General features: G+C 40.8%; 2 protein-coding genes and 1 long non-coding RNA gene across 5 annotated transcripts in view; 1 reads left to right on the forward strand and 2 right to left on the reverse strand.

Moving 5' to 3' along the window:
• Positions 1-12,060, reverse strand: part of si:dkey-71h2.2 (low density lipoprotein receptor adapter protein 1) — a 54,457-nt gene extending 42,397 nt beyond the window's left edge. The window contains exon 1 of the mRNA XM_034162810.1: positions 11,804-12,060. Coding sequence (XP_034018701.1) covers positions 11,804-11,888 — 85 coding nt within the window. The 5' untranslated portion in view covers positions 11,889-12,060. The remainder of the gene's footprint in view (positions 1-11,803) is intronic.
• LOC117503552 lies at positions 1-18,729 on the forward strand. Its single transcript, XR_004558587.1, has 3 exons — positions 1-115; positions 7,076-7,081; positions 18,718-18,729. It is a non-coding gene; the product is annotated as an uncharacterized LOC117503552 (long non-coding RNA).
• si:ch211-278j3.3 (E3 ubiquitin-protein ligase RNF19A) overlaps positions 17,998-21,414 on the reverse strand; it is a 19,724-nt gene continuing 16,307 nt past the window's right edge. For 2 of the 3 annotated variants that reach the window (XM_034162808.1, XM_034162807.1), the window contains exons 7-10: positions 20,687-20,801; positions 19,238-19,369; positions 18,818-19,088; positions 17,998-18,457 (exon numbers count right to left, since the gene is read on the reverse strand). In XM_034162808.1, coding sequence (XP_034018699.1) covers positions 18,193-18,457; positions 18,818-19,088; positions 19,238-19,369; positions 20,687-20,801 — 783 coding nt within the window. In that variant the 3' untranslated portion in view covers positions 17,998-18,192. The remainder of the gene's footprint in view (positions 18,458-18,817; positions 19,089-19,237; positions 19,370-20,686; positions 20,802-21,414) is intronic. The other variant, XM_034162809.1, reaches the window with a different exon arrangement.

Here is a 21,414-nt window from a genome sequence, read left to right on the forward strand (position 1 = left end):
AATTTCTCATTCAAATTTTGATTAATAAATCTTATGGTGCTCAACATTAAGCCCGTTTAGTTTCATTTGCATAGACAGTGTAGTTACTCAGATATTTACATCTCAAATTATATATGTTAAACACGCTGCATTTTGAAAAAGAAAAAAAAAACTAATTTCTGAAAAGATTTTTTACACTCACACAAGGTGGTTTTTCAGGTGATTCTAAAAACAGAAAAAACTTTTTCCACCATTACAAATCACATGATCTACAGAAAACATCACATGACATTCTAAAATACATGGTGCCGTACGTCTAAACGATGTAAGAGACAGAGAGCTTGTTAAAATGTTATAAGAGATGACAATATTGGATTAAAATATTAAAAAAGTAAAACAATAAAATGTAATATTTAGCTGGACTACTGGAATTGCAGTTCTAGAGAGAGTCTCGCTGAATGACAGTTATCGCAAAAGGACAAAACCCAGCATTGGCATTCAATCACTCAATGGAAACATCATTTTGCAACTATTTCTTAATCTCATCAAATCCATGCACTCCATACGTCGCTGACTTCCCTCGCTTTGTTTTTCTTTCACAGCAAAATTCACACAAAATCCTTTCAGCAGGGTTATGTGGAGGTAAGAAAGTAGGATCTGAATTTTACAGAGGAACCACTGTGAAATAAACAGTTAATCTGGCCTAGCCTTTCCCCCCCCCCCTCCCCCTCCCCATGAAAATGGTAAGGGCCTAAAATTTTGTATATTTCAGTCCATTTCCCTCACTGACAACTATACACCTGCTCCTAATTTTCCATCATCAACACAGCATTCACTAACCACCCAGCAGGTAGCAGACAAATCTATTGTTTTAATTGATCTGGTGCATCAAATTGTAATTAAATTGATCCAGTTACGTGCTGTAACATTTGAGATATGCAAGATGACGTCCTTTATGTTCTTTATCATGTTAAACTGGGAAGAATGGGCTCAATTTCTGTACCTTTTCACTGAGGGCAATGGGGCTGAAATTTTAATTGACTTGAGATTTGAACTATTTTTCCCCAGTTTCTTTTTGAACTTTTAAAATCAACAAATCTGAAACTAATACACATATCAATAAAAAGTGCATAGGTGTCCAACTGATTTCCTGCAGATACATTCTAATGCCGAGGTCAACTTTCAGATTTGCTGCTGTGCACCTTTGCAGTACACAGGTTTTCCATTTCCATGTTGAGTGTATGAGGTTATTTTTAGGAGTGGGCTACTTTGCTCTTGATGATGAGCCCCGATAGCGACAGATAGGGGTCATAAATAATGAGGGGAGCTTGAACTTTTTAATGGACCACATAGAGCAGATCTCCAAATGAGTAACAGGTGCCGATTATGGAAATGCACACAGAGAGAATTTGGGGAGACTGTCAGGATATGTGCATGCATGTGCTGGAATATGCAACCTTTCAAAGATGTGTTTTCTCACATTCTTTGAGTTGCATAATTCACTTTGCTGCAGGCGATGGAATCTTGGTGCTAAAAATGCTGCAGCACCAAAAAAAAGCACAGTTAGAGCAGACCTGAGTTTGCACAGCTGAAAGAGGAAACAACCTGATGAGTATCTACTGAAGGAAAGGATGCTCTCGCACAATATGCATCTTTATTACAATGTCTGACAACGGTAAAACTTAAAAGATCGAAAAGATCTTAAAAGATCAAAGTGGTGTTTAAAAGACTGCAGCTAACATTACAATATATAGTATAAAATGTCACCAATGGAAATAAAAAAAAGTGCTTCACACTTGCCATAACACACCTCTCAAGGGTGTCATACTACACACACACAAAATCAATATCTGTACACACTGTGGAGCATTTTAATAACATCAGGCCAAAGTTTTAAAAATCAATATGTGAAGGGCAGAACATTGAAGAAAAAAAAACGAAAAAAAAAACGCACAATGCTTTGAGTAAAAGCGCTTTACAGTAAAAATACATTTTCATCAAGCAAACTGACTTTAATGCATGAAGAGTGAAGCTGAGGTGTTGGAGGATCAGTTTAACCTTTACGTGTTGCACTTGCAAGGATGTGTGAAAGTTTACAGTTTTACAGACTCAACTGCAAATTTATGAAAACCACAAATAAGAAAACTTGCATCATTTGATAAGATCTTTTAATAATTATTTAGTCCTTATACTAAAGCAGCACTCAGAGAGCAGTTTGTTGTTTATCGTTTTACATTTGAGACAGACTAGATGTAAAGATTTTTGCAGAGAACTGAGCATAGAAATTAAAGTTTTATTTAATACATCTTATATGTTCATTTTGACCATTTAGTGCATGTTCAAAGTGTCTTTTGTTACGATTTAATAAGTAAGGACTTACTGTCATGGCTTATCTTTTTTAAATATTCTTGGAATTAAGGGCTCCTACCCAAAGTTTGATTAAGATCAGACCTATGACAGGAAAAGAACAAGGTTTTATTTAACTTCCAAATAGCAACTGCGGGATCAAAACACGAGCAGACAAGTGTGATAAGAGGAGAAAATTTTTATATTTAGAGCAGTGGAGGAGTCGTCACCTCAGCATCAAGTTAAGTAACACTGCGCTGCTGAGAAAATATCTAAAATCCATTTAATGGTAATCCCCAGACTGAGGGCGAGGGAAAAAGCTGCATCTCCACCACCACAAAACTAAATTCACAAAAGCATGAAGGAAAACAAAGACAATCATTCACACTATAACTACAGCACAATATAACCTCAGAGAACTGAAACATTTCAAAGTCAGACACTGTGCATGTCTGCAAGTGGAGAGAAAAATACTTTCAAATTAATATTTTATTCAATATATTTGACATCCACTGCTCTGCAGAGCCATCAAAAAAAAAAAAGTAAGAGGCACCCTTACATGTTTGACACAAAGACTTGCAAATTAATTCTTTGATATTTGATCAGTTTTGTGCAAAAGTTGAACTACTTTTTTGTTGCACAGCACAAAATCTGACATGATTTGTGCTCCAAACTGTTGGAGCTAAACTATTATGACCTTGAGATGACTTTTTCAAAAGCCATGTGACCAACACAAAAGTTATGTGATCTCATGTTATTGATGAACCAGTGGGTCAAAATTCACATTTTCATTTTTAAATACCTTCAATTATTTCACTAATGTTGGTGCAAATAAGATTAAACGTCTTACAAGATATTTTGTTCACTGATCCAACTAAGACTCGAAGTGGAAAAAGTCAAAAGGTCTAAAAACTCCACTTTCAGAATTGCTCATACAAAGGAGTTTATGAACTCTGAATAATTTTGCTAAAATGTTCCTCTGAGTAAAAAGGAAATAACTTTGGCAAGAAAATCTGGAATATACATATTTTTCTTTAACTTAACCAGGTTAGTCCCATTGAGATCAAGATCTCTTTTCCAAGGGAGACCTGGCCAAAAGGGCAACATCACAGTTACATTAAAAATAATACGTAAGCAACAAAATAAAATTAACATTAAAACTTGCTCAAATAAAGCACTTTCAGCAGAGCCTTAAACTCATCCAGTGTAATCAGGGCTTGAAGTCGAAGTCGAATAATCGAGTAAAAAGAAATAACTTTTATTCCAGAAAATCAATTATTCAATATTCAATTATTCCAGAAAAACTGGAATAATTGACTCTGAAACAGGAACAAACAAAAATATAATTAATGCCCACATTAGGCCTGCACCTCATTTTCACTACTGACTAATACGGCAATTAGATTCATGACTGACTTGTTATTTAGTCAGAAATAAGATCAACAGAGGACTGTGGCTACCAGTTGCTGCAAGATCGGATTTTAAAGTACTGTTATTAGTTTATAAAATTGTTCATGGACTTGCACCTCTCTATCTGGCTGACCTGGTAAGCCCCTATGTACCGGCTTGGGCCCTGCGTTCTCAGGGTGCAGGACTTCTGTGTGTTCCCAGGGTGAATAAAAAGTCTGCCGGTCACAGAGCTTTCTCCTACCGTGCTCCAGCTATGTGGAACGATCTCCCAGCACACATTCGGCAGTCTGATACTGTGGAGACTTTTAAGTCACGTTTAAAGACTCATTTGTTTTCCCTGTTTTATCATTAGTGTTATGATGTGTTTTTATTCTTGTATTCTTTTATGGTCATCTTTTTATTGTGTTTTAAATTTTTAATTCAGTCTCTTTTTTTATGTTGTGTGAAGCGCCTTGAGACGAGTTCGTCATGAATTGGCGCTATATAAATTAATAAATTTGAGGCAACTGAAACATTTGTTTGCATGTTGTTTGTTCCAATTCCCAAACTGTGTGCATGTAGGTTGACCTGTGTATTAGCTTTGTAGGGTTTGTTTTGAAAAAGGTCAAGGTCATACAGGTCAAAGGTCAACATTTTGGTTTATATTTGTTTTTGCTTCCCTACTCCTCTCAGGTCCTCTGATTTCCACCAAAGATTCTATGTGGGTGACAGACAACCGCAGAATTACCTTCGATGGATTTGTTTTGGCAAAAGGTCAAGGTCACTGGAGTTAAAGTTCAAAATTCTGTTTGTTTGTTTGTTTCTTTTCCCCACTGTGATGTCCACTAAACTTGGAAAACATATGTAGGAGGGATCTGGAACTGCACAGGCAACATCAGGTTAACCAAGATCAATCATTACGGTCAAGGTCACATCTGTCAGTCTGGTTGTTGACCTGCTCCTCTAAGGTCCTTTTGATGGATTTCTACCAAACTTGATCTATCAATGAATGTTGACCCTGAAGAAAGAATCTCTCAAATATGTTACACTGAAAGAATAAAAATGGCCAAACCATTGCGTTGGCCTTCATCTTCCGATATACTCACCAGTCCTCCAGCAACAACTCTCTGAAGCAAGACTGCCTGCTTTTTAACGAGCCATCTAATCGTAATTGCGCCTGGAAGGGCCGTGCTAACTGACACCACAGCCTCCTGCGCAGTCAGTCAGTCAGTCAGTCAGTCAAACTCCTGTCACGTCTAATAGAACCGCAGGTGGTCGACACGGTCAGAGATCAGAACCTGTTTGACATAATACCTGTCAGTCCGCTAATTTCAGATCAGTCTCTGTGTGGCGCGTTCTGCATTTCCCTCTGAAGGAGCATCAAGCAAGTACAGGTGGATTAAAACTGTGCTAAAAATACAAGGCAAGTCCAGATACAGTTCATCTCACAGCCTCCATACGTGCACTGAATGCAAGCATGCTTAGTGCAAAGGGAAAGTGAGCGCGACTTCTGCACCATAAGAGTTCCTTCCTGCTTCTCTGTGACATGATCCAAAGGGACGGTTTATACTGCAGGCGCATGCTGTGTCCTCCTTTGTCCTGCCACTGGCTCTGACCTCAACAGATGACAACTGACAACAGCGAGGGCTGAGGAGAAAGTGCTGCTGCATGCAGAGTTTTTCTGCCGGTTCGATGGAAATCAAGATCTTACTTCATTAATTTGTGGGATAAACTTGCCTTTTTATGGCTTCCAAAATGCATGATAAAGGAGAGAACACACACAGCAACAAAGGGGATATAATGTTCCCCAAAAATGTCAAATGTCAAAACAGGAACACTACTTCCACTCAAGATTGAAATTCATCACCTCATATTAAGATTATATTACACTCGAGCCACCTCTTTGCAAAAACCTTCTCCATATTTAACAGTATACAAATAATGAATGTTTCCGAGTGCAATGGTAAGAATATTTCATGAAGTGAAAGATGGAATGTTCCATTCAACGAGGCGGATATTCATTATTTGTATTATATAACACCTAAAATAGATCCTTGTCATTTGATATTTTATTAATTTATAAACCAGAGAAAAGACAAATTTTGGTGTGCGTCACTGGTCCTTTGAGGTCAAGGGGTTCCAAACAGTCCGACATTAACTTTAAATAGCAGAAGATATCCAATGAGTGGCAGTTGCGTAGATGAAAATGCCTTGTTTTTGTCAAGAGGTCAGAGGAGAATGGGCGACTGTGTGATCTCATCGTGTCAATATGGACCAACATCTCTGAGGAACATTTCCAACACCTTGTTGAATCTATGCCACAAAGAAGTAAGGTAGTTCTGAAGGCAAAAGTGGTCCAATCCAGTACTGGCAATAAATTCTGTATATCTACGCAATATTCCACCTCAGGTAACCTGCCACAAATAATATCTAATTTATTTCGATATGTGACAAACATCTGCAGTACAGTCCGTTATCTTTCCTGCAGCCAACTTTGACGCATTGACACACACTGGCATAAAGAGGCTGTCTGACCAAATCGTCTGCTACATAGCTTGCGGACACGGGCGATCGATGTGTGTGTACCGTTTGCGAGTGCTGTGTTCACATTTTTCCAGCCCGTTTCCTCTGGTGGCTCTCAGACATAAAATGGTTCAGTCGTCACACACTGAAATCCAGCTGGATTCTAATTATAACATCCTGCTTTTTCTTCATTCATTTGCCAACTCCCACAACAAGACAATGACAGCACAACAGCTAGGACTCTGGCAACGTCTTTCAAGATAGCACGGACGAGGTGTTGTGGCTGTTTGTCACCCTTAGTCATAAAGAAATGTGTTCTGCAAGCAAACTATTACTCCATTGATGGAAAAAACTTCTATTTTGATCCATATTAAAGTGTTTGCATCCTTCCTTTGTGAAGTCGGAGTTCTGGATATATGCTACTGGATTTTTACCGATATTCGATATGCCTGTGTTTAAACCCGATGGATGGCATGATACCTCATTCTCATGTGTGATACGATACTGATGCTGGAACCTTCCATGTCTGTGGATACCACTAACATTTTCACCGTCTTAAAACAAGTAATCAGTTAAATGCATCGGAGTGGCTATACGCCCAACCGTTATGTCAATAAAGTAAATACGCAAGCATATATGCCCAACCACAACCGACCAATGAGCGCACTTGTAAGTTCACTTCCGGTTTCAACTCGGAGGGAAAAACAGCTGATATTTTCTCGCCGGCTGCGGAAGGGTTTGCAGCCCGTGGAGGGGCTGTGATCTAATTCGGTTCTGTTTGGCTGATCACAACCAGAGAACTGTGTCAAACTAACACCATCTTACAGGCAACAAGCAGCATTTTGTTCATAAAAACTGTTTCGTCATCATTAACAGGCTTCCGTTCAAAATGCTTATGAAGTTTGTCTGCTTTCATCCATTGCGTTTTTTTTTTTCGCAGTAATTAAAGATGGCGCTATTAAATGTGTCAAACATACAGCGCTTTTCACGTCGCAATAGAGCCTTTAAAAAGTGATGTAAAAATGTAGTTTAGATGCACAAAACGTGTCAAATACACAATCACAGTTGAGCGAATAAGGAAAGACATTATATTAATCTGCCCAACAGTTGGGCATGTAATGTTCAATGTATGACTTATCTGCCCAACGGTTGGGCAAACAGCCTTTGCCTAAATGCATTTGTCAGGATGTAGTTTGCTAACTTACCCATCGAACATAAACTCAAACTCTGAGCTGTAATCGGTCACCTTATCGGGTTTGGGAGAAATTATCCAATCTCCCAATTCCAATAATGACCCTTTTAAGCTTTCATCTGCCAATACCACTGTGCATCACTGGAAAAGATTGCTATTTCAGCTGTCCATCACATTTCATTAGGAATTAGGATTGAAAATAATCTGTCCACAAGGAGCAGCAGATCTTGCTGAATTGGTAATGTCACACAGAGAGATGGGTATTCTGACACTTGATACTCCCCCGGGATTTCACCTAGAACAAGTATATTAAGGTTGGTGCCCTTTGAACTCACATAAACAAGATGAAATTGTTGTATCTGAAACACCTTGGGTCTGTGAGAATTTGGTGTTGAGTAATCCTGCAGAGAAAGCCTATTTTTACACATTTGCCCAGCTGTGACCCAGAAACAGTTGATCAACGATGGGACCATTGGGCCTCGCGTGAGTCACTTATAAGATCAACTTGTACCTCAAATGTCTTGGGTGTGTGATGATTTAGTGTAGAGTAAGAACCAAGATCACAGACAGATGGAGTTCATACCTACAGCAGTGGTATGAGCTCATAGTGCAGACTGTCACCTTTAATTTAAGGATAGTTCCATCAAAATCCAGCAAACGGTGCAGGAGCTACAGCAGTCTGAACGTGGTCGCCTTTGTAACCGAAGAAGACCTCTTCAAACAACTGGTTTTCATTAAAAACTGGCACAAATCTCAAAGATATTCTGATCATTTTGAGGGTAGTCCTACGTTTACCTCAGATCTTGCCAATTTAATGAATTAAAACTTGTTTGTAGATTTGAGCCACATCAAATCAGGCAAAAGACACCCAATATCTGACTTCACCTCCATTTAAAAGTGTCATAACAGTTATAATTGTTTTTACAATTATAACAGTCATTTATCTTAAATTTTATTGTACTTACTGTATTTTTTTTATTGTTTTAGGACCTATTCTACACTTGCTTTCTATTTTTTTTTCTATTTAACTACTACACCTTCTGTAATTGTGTGTATTTAACTAACCTTGTTTATTGTCCTGTACTCTGGCAAAATAATTACCTTTGGGATAAATAAAGTTGATCTTTATCTTGAATTGAGGTTGTAATTGACGTAGGGCATCTGAAAACCATATCATCTTGAACGCAATCATCTTGAAGCCAATAAGACATTGTGCTGTTGAATGACAGCGCTGAAACAAGTATTCAATTAACCAAACAGGCATTTTTTTTCAGTTATCACTGAAAAAAAAGCTTCAACTGACCAAAAAAAAAACCAAACAAAAAAAAAAAAAAAAACTTACACATACAATTATCAAATAGCTGAACTGATTCACTGATTATTATTACTACAATAGCAATGACTCGTCAAACCACACAACATACCTGCTTTAATATCAATATTTCATTGTTTTAATGACTCGTTAATCACCTTATTATTAATCACTTTTTTTTTTTTAAACCAGGACAATGCATTCTAGAAACATTTGCCAAGGAAATTTCTGTACCTATCACTTTAAATTGGAACAATTCCCCAATTCCTAAGAGAAGGAGTGCATTTGTGGAGGTTCAGGGCAGTTTGAAAATCAGAAAATTCCCAAAATCGTAAAATGGTACTAACTGAGCAAGATTCCTGGAAGTGGTGATCTGGAAGCACAATTATTGTTCAAATTTCCAATTTTTTTGTTGCATGTGTCATAAAAAAAAAAAATGAAACCCCAACCCAAATCCATGTAAAATAAAACAATTTCTAAGGTTGCCAGGCAGGCGAGACATCAGGTTTAGATCCTTATTCTGACAATTCAGGAGTCTGATCACCATTTCTGGAAGTGCACGCAGACAAAGAAATGAAAACACATAATATAAAATCAGAACCGAGAGGGATCCCACGCAAACACGGGGAGAACATGCAACGAAGTGGCTAAACATACATACATACGAGGGCTGTCAATAAAGTAACAGTCCTTTTTATTTTTTTCAAAAACTATATGGATTTCATTCATATGTTTTTACTTCAGACATGCTTGAACCCTCGTGCGCATGCGTGAGTTTTTCCACGCCTGTCGGTGACGTCATTCGCCTGTGAGCACTCCTTGTGGGAGGAGTCGTCCAGCCCCTCGTCGGAATTCCTTTGTCTGAGAAGTTGCTGAGAGACTGGCGCGTTGTTTGATCAAAATTTTTTCTAAACCTGTGAGACACATCGAAGTGGACACGGTTCGAAATATTAAGCTGGTTTTCAGTGAAAATTTTAACGGCTGATGAGAGATTTTGAGGTGATACTGTCGCTTTAAGGACTTTTCACGGTGGGAGACGTCGCGCAGCGCTCTCAGGCGGCGTCATCAGCCTGTTCAAGCTGAAAACCTCCACATTTCAGGCTCTATTGATCCAGGACGTCGTGAGAGAACAGAGAAGTTTCAGAAGAAGTCGGTTTCAGCATTTTATCCGGATATTCCACTGTTAAAGGAGATTTTTTTTAATGAAAGACGTGTGGACGGATCCGCGCGTCGGGACGCAGCCGACGCGGTGCGGCGGCACAGGAAAAACACCTCCGTGTTGATAACCATTTGTAAAATCCAGGCGGCTTTTGATGGCTTTCAATTGAGTGAGTATATGAGAAATTGTTTAACAGGCAGGACATGTTCCAACTTGTCCTTAAGGCTTTCAACTGAGGTGTTTTTCCTGTGCCGCCGCACCGCGTCGGCTGCGTCCCGACGCGCGGACCCGTCCGCACGTCTTTCATTAAAAAAAATCTCCTTTAACAGTGGAATATCCGGATAAAATGCTGAAACCGACTTCTTCTGAAACTTCTCTGTTCTCTCACGACGTCCTGGATCAATAGAGCCTGAAATGTGGAGGTTTTCAGCTTGAACAGGCTGATGACGCCGCCTGAGAGCACTGCGCGACGTCTCCCACCGTGAAAAGTCCTTAAAGCGACAGTATCACCTCAAAATCTCTCATCAGCCGTTAAAATTTTCACTGAAAACCAGCTTAATTTTTCGAACCGTGTCCACTTCGATGTGTCTCACAGGTTTAGAAAAAATTTTGATCAAACAACGCGCCAGTCTCTCAGCAACTTCTCAGACAAAGGAATTCCGACGAGGGGCTGGACGACTCCTCCCACAAGGAGTGCTCACAGGCGAATGACGTCACGGACAGGCGTGGAAAAACTCACGCATGCGCACGAGGGTTCAAGCATGTCTGACGTAAAAACATATGAATGAAATCCATATAGTTTTTGAAAAAAATAAAAAGGACCGTTACTTTATTGACAGCCCTCGTACATATGTATACTACTATAATACATACTGCGGGACTGCTAAAGGACCGATGAGAACTACGACCATAGGATAAACTATAAAAGAAACAAATAAACACTATAGGCTCATAAATAAGTGTTAAGATGAACAATAAAATACAGATAACAAATATTATAAACAAACTGCACGTTTGGAGCAAATACTAAATATTTGCATTTTAATGATTTTTTTGAAAGATAGCTCTATGGGCAGTCCGTACCTTTAGTCAGTACATTGAAGATACGGACAATGGAAAAATGTATGGATGTGCTCTGCCGTACCTTTAGCTGCATGTGGTATGTCACCAGGGAATACCCTCCGTATCTTTAGAACGATCTCTGTAGATACGGGTACCCGTAGCCACGGCCAACATGCAAACACCACACAGACAGGCCACAGGTGGGAATCGATCCCTTGACCTTCTTGCTGTGAGAGGCAACAGTGCTAACCACTAAGACATTGTGCTGCGCCAGCTCCAAACTGTGGAATATAACTATCTTGCTGATTGCGTAGACCTTTGCAGTGGGGGTATCCAAACTAATAAACAGCAATCCATATATGCCAAACAAGGCTCAAAATCAAAAACAAGATGTTTCAGGCTTAAATTTGTCAGAAAATGTTTTCAACACGTGCACACAGGCTTGTGAGACTTTTTACCTTTTTTTTTGTACAACACACCCACATGAACTGTAAAACGCAGCTCAAAAATATTTTCCACAATATGACCCCTTTAAGTCACAAAGTGCCTGATAGGAAAATATCAAACTTTGGTTCGGTATTTGTCTGTTTCGCAACATTACATATATGTGTGTGTGTGTGTGTGTGTTTTAAAAATTCATTTAAAAACATATGTTGCGTTTTGTTAAAATTATTGGCTCTGGCTGCCCAACGCACATTTTTTCCATTTAGTGAAAGCAGCAGATTAATTAGAAAAAGAAAAGTGGTTATTTTGCGTTGTAACTGCACAAACAGCCTGAGCCAACATATTTGTTTTTTTTATGACTTATAATTCCACATATGTTATTCAAACAGCCACTCACTCTTGTGTTTGGAAGTTCCCCAGGTGTGCCTCGGAACTCCGGGGCTCTTGATAATCGCTCTGCCGGCGGATTTCAGCGCATCCATGCCGAAGGTGTGCGACTGTTTCCCGGCAGGTGTTTTCTTCAGTGTTCGGACCGCACCGGGAGAAAAGCAGCTCGGCGGCTTATGCGCCAGTAAAATAAAAATAAAAGAACAAATAACTGGACAAAATTCCTGGTTTTCCTTCCTTGCTGACAGCCATTAATGAGCACGAGCCGCTGTGTTTCCAAACTTAAGGGCGTGACCAACCTTGGCTGTCGCACGAGCGTAGCCAGAGGGGGCGGAGCTTGGTGCCTCGTCCTGTCTGAAGGCTGTAAATTCTATATTATTCTAAATTAATATTCTATTTTATATATACATTTATTATTTATTCATATTTTTTATTTTATATATATATATATATTATATAGTTAATTGTAATAAAGGACCATCTAAGAAGTTGGAACGCTAGTATTTCAGTTGAGTTAAACTTTAATGTCATTTAATTTATATGCTATCATCGTTAGCACTAACTACCCAGTAGTATCAATAGCTTGGTGACATTCACTCCACTGTTACTCCATGGTTACTGGCACAATATGCTGGTCATAACTATTAATACTTGCATCCAAATTACCAGTTATGAAAACCATTGCCCAGTCTACAAAAATATGTTATTTAAACACCCAAACCATGATTAGCCTGTCAGTGTTAGCTTGTTAGCAAGCATGACATGGGGAGAGGGGGGGTATTCATGCTTCATTCATCACACCACTCTTGCCCATTCTCCATTTACCCATATATTAGAGGTGGGCCGATCAATCCTAATATCGATATATTGTGTAAAAAGGTCGATACTCAAGCTTTTTTTCTCTCCCACACGCACTGACTGCTGCGCACGCAGATTCATCAAAGTCTACTCTATGTCTGTAAGAGCAGCGCTGCGCTGTGTCACACAACACGGAGCAGTGCACCCTTGTATTGTGGTTTGTCAATCCTCTACCTCAGGAGATTTTGTTTTAAGTTGTGTTGAGTGATTTTTTTTAAAACAAAAATGTTGATTGTGATAATAAAGTATTTTGTTGTCACGTACAATGTTTGGCAAAATTCTATCCTAGGTCTTTTGGATCCTTTGGATCTATAAAGCTTAAATATGAAAAAGTATCCATATCGGTATCGATATCGGCGATACTGGGACTGTATTTACTTTGTATCGGATCAATACCAAAACTCCCGGTATCGCCCACCTCGACCATATATTGGTTGATCGAAGGTTAGGTGGAGTCAAGCAATGCAAAGATGGTGACATTTGAAAACATCCCATCTTGAGAGACCCAATCGGGGATGTAGGATTTGTCCAGTATACTGTATATACAGTCAATTTATTGAGACTTTTTGCTTTTGGTTCATTTCTCTTCACTCTCTCTCTCTCTCTCTCAAATACATAAATAAATAGTTGTTAACATATTCCACAAGATCTTGTACAAATTATTTGGAAGAACCTCCATGTATGTTGTGAAGGTGTAGGAACACGGACCCACAACAGGGGGAGCTAAATGAACGGACAATGGATAAGCCAAACAGTAACAATTTAATGTTGTGAAGTGCACAACAGAATACAGACAAACACAGTTTTGGTACCACAGACAATTAAATGTTGAGTGACGTGTGGGCAGGCTTGAGGATAGGAGACGTCCGTCTAGAACCGAGCCGGATCCCACACAGCCTTCACCGCCAACGGATCTGAAGAACACCGGAGCCGCCAAGTCCTGGAGCCCCAGGTGGCCACCGTCTCCAGCTGTCAGACCGGGTACTTCTGGCAGAGAACAGAAACAGTTTAGATGAGTGTGAGTTCGCACACTCATTAATTCCACCGTCTGTGTTCTTTTGGGAGGGAGCACCTCCACCTCCAATCACACACTCGTGCAGCTCCTGTCTAACCACTTATCTGGTTGAAGTGTGAAGCGAAGCCGTCGCTGATCACACCAAACGCCAATTCCCCAGATAAGGCAACACCACAGGAAAACGGCTGCAAAAAGAGTTCAGACTACTTGTCAAAGTTGATTACAGCAGAGAAAGTACCTCCAAGGTAGCTGATTTCTCGGCGGGGAGGTGGAGTTGCAGTCCGGCCTTTATGGTGGTGGTGGTATGATGTGAATGAGTGACAGCTGGTGCTGATGACGGGTGACAGCTGTCACTCCCGGTTGCTATGACGCCCTCTCCTGCTTGAAGCCCGCACTTCAAGCAGGGCGCCATCTGGTGGTGGTGGGCCAGCAGTACCTCCTCTTCAGCGGCCCACACAACAGGACCCCCTCCTCAACGGGCGCCTCCTGGCGCCTGACCAGGCTTGTCCGGGTGCCGCCGGTAGAAGTTGGCCAGGAGGGCCGGGTCCAGGATGAAGCTCTTCTTCACCCAGGAGCGTTCTTCGGGTCCATACCCCTCCCAGTCCACCAAATAATGGAACCCCCAGCCCTTCCGACGGACGTCCAGGAGCCGGCGCACAGTCCAAGCCGGCTCCCCGTCAATGATCCGGGCAGACGGCGGCCCCGGTCTGGGGGCACAGAGGGGAGAGGAGTGGCAGGGTTTGAGTCTTGACACATGAAAAACCGGATGTATCCGCAGTGAAGCTGAAGCTGCCAGCTTCACTGCGGCTGGGCTGAGGACTTTTAGGATGGTGATGGGTCCGATATATCTGTCCTTTAGTTTTTGGGATTCCACTTGTAGGGGAATGTCTTTAGTGGATAGCCAAACCGCCTGCCCGGGCTGATACGTAGGGGCCGGGGCACGCCGGTGGTCTGCATGGGCCTTGGCCCTCGTCCGGGCTTTGAGCAGGGCAGAGCGGGCGGTACGCCACATCCGACGGCACCTTCTCAGATGGGCCTGGACCGAGGGCACCCCGACCTCTCCCTCCACCAACGGAAATAATGGGGGCTGGTACCCCAAACATATCTCGAATGGGGAGAGGCCGGTGGCAGATGACTCTTGGCTATTATGAGCGTACTCGATCCAGGCCAGATGGTCACTCCAGGCCGTCGGGTGCGCGGAGGTCACGCAGCGGAGGGCCTGCTCCAACTCCTGATTCATCCGCTCTGCCTGCCCGTTCGTCTGGGGGTGGTACCCGGACGAGAGGCTTACTGTGGCCCCCAGTTCCCTGCAGAAACTCCTCCAGACCTGGGAGGAGAACTGGGGACCACGATCTGAGACAATGTCCGATGGAATCCCATGCAGACGCACAACATGGTGGACCAGGAGGTCTGCAGTCTGGCGTCTGACTCGTACATGACGGGACACTGTGAAAAGATGAGCGAGCACTGCATTAAGAAGTCCGTGCACGTCTCGACACAGCCTCCGTACGGCTCCGGAGGGCTTATGTAAGCTTCAGGGGATGGTGGGGGGATTCGTTGAACGACCAGCGGAATGTCTGTCTCAGGCCTCCGGTCAGCGGGAGGAGGTGCTGCAGCAGCGCCTTGAGCCTGTGCTTCCACCCGGGTGGTGAGAGCCTCCATCCTCCGATTGAGAATCACATTCTGCTCGGTGACTAAGTCCAGCCGAGCAGTGAAAGCGGTCAAGATTTGCTGCAGCTCACCTAACACGCCTCCTGCTGACGCCTGTTCACCTCGCTCTTCCATTGGCTGTTCAAGCGATGGTTGACGCTGGTGCTGATGACGGGTGACAGCTGTCACTCCCGGTTGCTATGACGCCCTCTCGTGCTTGAAGCCCGCACTTCAAGCAGGGCGCCATCTGGTGGTGGTGGGCCAGCAGTACCTCCTCTTCAGCGGCCCACACAACAATGTAGGTTGAGTTTCTGTGCACAAGAAAGAAGATACACCACTTAATAATGATTAAAAACATTATGTTTTATACAATCACATTACTTTGATTGCATGTATGTAATTCAAGCTTGAAATATTAGATAGATAAAATCTATCAATCTTAATGAGTTTATGACTAATGAGCTTGCAATTGCCCTTCACGCAGCAGGATCTTATGATTTTATTGAATTCCATTTTATTCATTAAGGATCTTGGAATTCTCTTATTTCAGGTGACACCAAAATAATAATGATAAAACCGTATTTAGAGATAAAATTGAAAAGCTTTACTGAATGGACAGTGCTCAGTGTAATGTTTTTTTCAGGTGTGATTGGTAATAAAATGAGTTGCCTAAATCCAACACATTAAAGAAATTATTGGACTCCAAAACTGTAAAATATAAAAATGTGATCAATCATTTCAGGTGAAAGGAACTATTGGATTGGTATCTCATCTTAACCTCATTTTTTAAATTAAATGTTTTTTGTTTTGTTTTTTTTACTTTGCAGCTAAGGTAACATTTCATATTCCTGTTTTATTAGCTTAGATTTTTACAAAAATAAAACTTTACACTTTATTTCATTTTGGCTAGATTTCAAACTGTAAAGGCTGATAATTATTGAACATTAGCGCCCTCTGGCGGTTACAACCTGTCACACTCACCTTTCTTCAAAGCTGGAAAATGAATCATAAAATTTATTTTCAGAGTTAAGTTTCTAAATTTTAAATGACTCCCGCGTTTTCAAATATGAGAATTTTTGTTCATCTTTATTTTACATTTTTAATGGATTTCTTTTGGATTTAGACTGAATAAATAATAAATACTGCACACATTGTGAAAGAAATGAAACCTCTTGAAACACTTTACCAAACAATTCACAAAATGATTCACTGTGTCAAAACACTACAAACAGTGAATTAACTACTTAATTCTATGTTTCAAAATGCTTGAAACACAAAATGAAAGTTACTTTATACAGTGATTCATTGTTTTAAATATTTTAAGATAATCCTTTATTCGTTCTATGAATGGGGAAATTTGAAAATTTTCAACAATAAATGAGCTAACTGCTTTTCAGAATTACTAACTTTTCAAAATGCTCAAAGCAGTAAAACAAGTATGTAATTACTTTGGAAATTCACGGTTTCATTTGAAGTTGGAATTTTTGCTTCGGAAAATGATTCCCCATCAAAACACTTAAAACATCAAATGAAACTATTGTTTCAGGCATTGAATGATTTGAAATACATGAACCTAAAAACAGTCTTAAAAAATCATTTCACTTTTGGAATGTTCAAAACCACAAATGATTTCAGAATCATGATTCACAGCTTCAAAACAGTTTTGAAAATCAAACAATTGCTTCAGAAAATAATTTTCTAAAATGAATTTCTAAACACCTATCAAAAAGTAACAAAATGCCCCAGGAAACATTTCAAAATGCTCAAAATAAAACAATATTAAATAAAAATTTATAAACAAAAAACAATTATCACATATTATTGAATTATTACTTATTATATTTATTAAATTCTCACTACATATTATACAAATAAAACAATTATCCAAAAACACCATTTAAAAACACTTGATACATTAAAGTGTACCTTCACGAGTTAATTGTCGCAGAAACGCCCTAAAATAATTGCTTTAGAAATTTTTATAACGCTTAAAACTCTACAGTAACGTCAGTGTATACCGCCATCTAGTGGCCTCTATGCCCCGCTACCTCCAAAACAAATTCTTTGTTCTGCCCCCGAACTAAAAACAGATTAATAATAAAAATTCAGCTAAGTTATATAAATAGATTGAATTAATAATAATAATAAAAAATATATAACTACTTTCAACTCAAATGGTGATGTTTGGAAATTCTGGTTACAATTTAGAAGAAAAATTATTTTCTGGCAAATGCAAAAATGTATTAATTTTATATTTATTTTGATATGTAATCAGCTCGTAATCCTGCACAAAAATATTAATGACTGAAATACTTTCCTGCCCTTAGATACCAGAATGCATGTAATTTAGGGTTAAATTCTTGGAAAATTAAAAAAAAAAAATCAATCTCTCAGTGTGGCATCAGCATGGGAAGCATTTATTTATTCAGTGACAAGACAGCTGAGTGTTAGATCCCCCCATAAAAGAAATCATGCTTGCAGATGTCTTTTTATTTGTAAAAGGAGCTGGAGGAGGTGACTAAAAGGAGAGGTGTCATGAAACAGGTTCATACAGAAGGTAGTTTCAGACAGGACAAGAAATTAAAAACAGGCTCCGCTCAACTATGCATGCTTTCTCTCTCGTTCCCGTTTCCTCGATGGATTCCTTCGGCTTTACTCTTTTTATTTCTCGTGCTATCTCAAATCTTTTTTTCATGAGCTGTCGCAACACCCGCGTCTTCTTTAGCGGCTGGAGCTTGAAGGCAACTAGTGGGAGGGCCTGTCTTAGAACGAAGCAGGATGTGGCTTTGGCCAACGATTTTCAGGTCAATCCGTGGATTTATTTCCATAAACCTGACTAATCTCATACCGAGTGCAGAGCCCTGGACCGGGTGACCTCATACGCCGTCAAAGACTGAGCAAACAGTCATGTCTTCTCCCGTTTCGCCACTCAGCCTCTCCTGTCCCTCCTGCTCTCCTGTTCCCTCTCGCCATTTGTCCAGTTCTGTGGCACACGGGTCTTGGGATTGGGACTGGGACTGCGAGTGTCCCAGGGACTCCACAGACAGGCTGCGGCTGGACAGGATGCTACTTAGGCTGGACTGGCGAGCGCCTCTGGGGTGTGACTCGATTTCCACTCGGACTTCAATATTGGTTCCTTCCCTGTGGTGGCATAGAAGCATTCATAAAACTCAAACAGCGTCTCACAAAATGTTTGATTTGAGCCAAGAGGAACGAATGTGACACCAAAGCATCCTGAAATATCACGTGAGGCCCATCTGATCAGCACCGAGCCAGATCTCCACCCAATTCAAAATAATCTGAAGAACTGGCCTTATGACATCACAAAGCTCCATACATTTGCTGGTGACATACATCTGACATCATCCTCAGTCTGCCTTATGACATCACAAAGACCCAAGTTTAAAAACCCTCCTCTGGTAGTAACAGTCTGCATAACTCAATGAATTGATCTGGAATGAAACAACACTCAAAAAACGAGTCAAAAACAGATTCACTCACCTCAAAGGAGCGTCTAGCGTGTCATTCGACTTGCTGTCAGGCACAATAACCACCTCGCAGTCTAATTGGCTATCCTGCTGGGGGTATCCATGGCGTTTCGTGGCTTTATCCAATCCCACATAGCTATCTAGCCCTGGGGGCGTGGTGCTTGTACTCGGAAGGAAGCCCACTTCTTGTACACTCACTCTGACTTCTTGGACGCTGGTGTTGCTGAGCGTCGGGTTCTTCTGACCCGTCCAGTGGTCACTAACTACATGAGAGAATAGAAGATCTATAAGAGAAGTTGAAACGCCATCAGATCAGGCCACGCCTTGGAGGAAAATGGAAAAAAAATAAAAATCTACAATGCACTTCATGCTCCCATCAGTAGTTTAAAAGTAGATGAAGGAGCACTGCACCATAATCTGGTTCTGTACTCACAGCTGGCGAGATCCTCCAGCTGGATCTTGTGGGATTCAGGAGGCTCGCTCTGCGGGCGGCACCAGCCGTTCCTACAGAGCGACATGGGAACGACCCCGTAGACGTATGTCAGCATGAGCGGCACACCAACACCTGCAGGAGACACGTTTGGGATAAATCATCGAGGACGCTGCTGGAGCGAAAGTCACAGAAAGTAATCACGCTAATTTTGCAGAGTTTTACAGAATTCAAGTGTGCAGGTAAAGTTTAGAGGCACAGATCAAATAAGCGATTCACAAGCGGGGGGAAAAAAATCATCATGAATGACTAAAAGTGAACACAAGGGGGAGTCCTTCCTAACAGGAAGACAGAAGACGGGAAGGAGAGGAGCAGTATTTCTGGTATTTATATTTATATCTGCAAAATCTCACTTTTGATACTCTGTGTGCTGCTATACAATGCTGCTGAAAACTCAATTTTCCTGAGGGAGTCTTCCCAAGTGATTAATGCCGTTTTATGTAATCTAATCTTCCTACTGCTCTTTAAAAAAAAAAAACAAAATCAGGGATTGTGGGACTAAACCTGAAAAGTGACTTTCAGATCGGATTTTAATGCAACAACAAAGAGACACCGCAAAATCACACGATCATAAAGCAAAGTTGGATTTTCTAATATTTCATTCCCAAAACCATTCCGAATTTTTCAAACCCTATCCCAACAATCCCCCAAACTGAAGCCTCCCTGTTCTGTATGATTATGTAACCCCATCTGGAATTTGGGAACACTCAGCACTAACAAAGAAAGGGACATCATTAACAGTGCTGAGGGAGACGCCGGGACACTATTGAGTCGGCTTCAGGGTGATACCGGGGCAAGAGGATGAGCCTGCCAGCCAACGAGTCCACACAAAGACACAAACCGTGTGAGGCCAAGAGAGAGAGACAAAAAGAAGGAGAGCAGTGAGCGAAGCGTGAAAAACAGAATAACATCCAGAAGGTGCAAGTTCAAACTGAAAATGTTACGCGTTTATCGACAACCAGTCGCGACTTCTGTTGCAACATTAATCAAGACTTTTGAGTTAATCACAACGAGGCCACATTTTGCAGAATCTGTGTTAAACTTCTCCAAAATCCACCAAATCTAAGATTAAATATTGAATTTATTCTCCTACAAGCAAAATTTCAGGCTGAACTAAAAGAAGCCTCTTTTCTGGAGCCAGAGGGGGCGTGGCTAGCAGTTCGTTCCCATTTAAAGCAACAGGCACAGAAAAAGTGTTGTGTTGTTGTCCAGTATTTAATTAGATACCACAAAGATAATTTCACTGAGGTACTCGTACATGTTGCAAAACTATTTTTGTTTTAGGAATATGACATTTTTTTAAAAAACATCTTATTGAAAATGATTATTATTATGGTAATTTAAAGGCTCCCCTTATTGAATATATCAGCTGGAGTGTCGTTTAATTCTTACCCACAGTAACAGCGGCTATGACTGGCGACACAAATACCGACATCATCACGCCACTCGCCACAGTCAAATAGTGCTTACTTCCTGAGATGTTGTTTTTCTTACAGCGACCGTGCACCTTAAAGACAAACAAACAAACAAAGTGAACAAAACAGAACGGATATGACAACATGGAATTTTGGTATCTGCATCCAGTATTTTCACCTAATTTGTGTCCCATCATGCATTTGGGCTAAGCAAACTGAGTAGAAAAACTAATTTAGCGTCTCTACAAGTGGTGAAACTGCTCAACATGTCAGTGTTTCGTTCTGGACCAACAGTGACCTCCAGCGTGTAAAGCGCCTGCAGCGTGCTTGCAGCAGTACCGAGGTTACGGCGCTTACTCTGCTTTTTGCACTAGTAGCACTCACTACCGCCGTCATTGCATCCATGTCTGTTGTGAACGTTCTATTTGTTTAACAATCTCATGTTTACAAAACCACATATTCATACAACTTGTAGTACTGACTCAGCAGCACTTTAATCCACTATCCATCTCCTACCAGTCCCCTTTAATTTAAGGCCCAAACCAAATTCCAATCCTTAGTTCACTCTACCAGACCACCAGTGTCCAAACACATTTTGATCCACTTCATTATCTCGATCTGGACCAAAGCATACCAATGGATAGACAATCAGGCTCCTTAAGCTTCTACTTTGATAATGATCTTGATCATGATTGCTCATCTTTC

Source organism: Thalassophryne amazonica, chromosome 21, assembly GCF_902500255.1.
Source record: "Thalassophryne amazonica chromosome 21, fThaAma1.1, whole genome shotgun sequence".
Classification (NCBI taxonomy): domain Eukaryota; kingdom Metazoa; phylum Chordata; class Actinopteri; order Batrachoidiformes; family Batrachoididae; genus Thalassophryne; species Thalassophryne amazonica.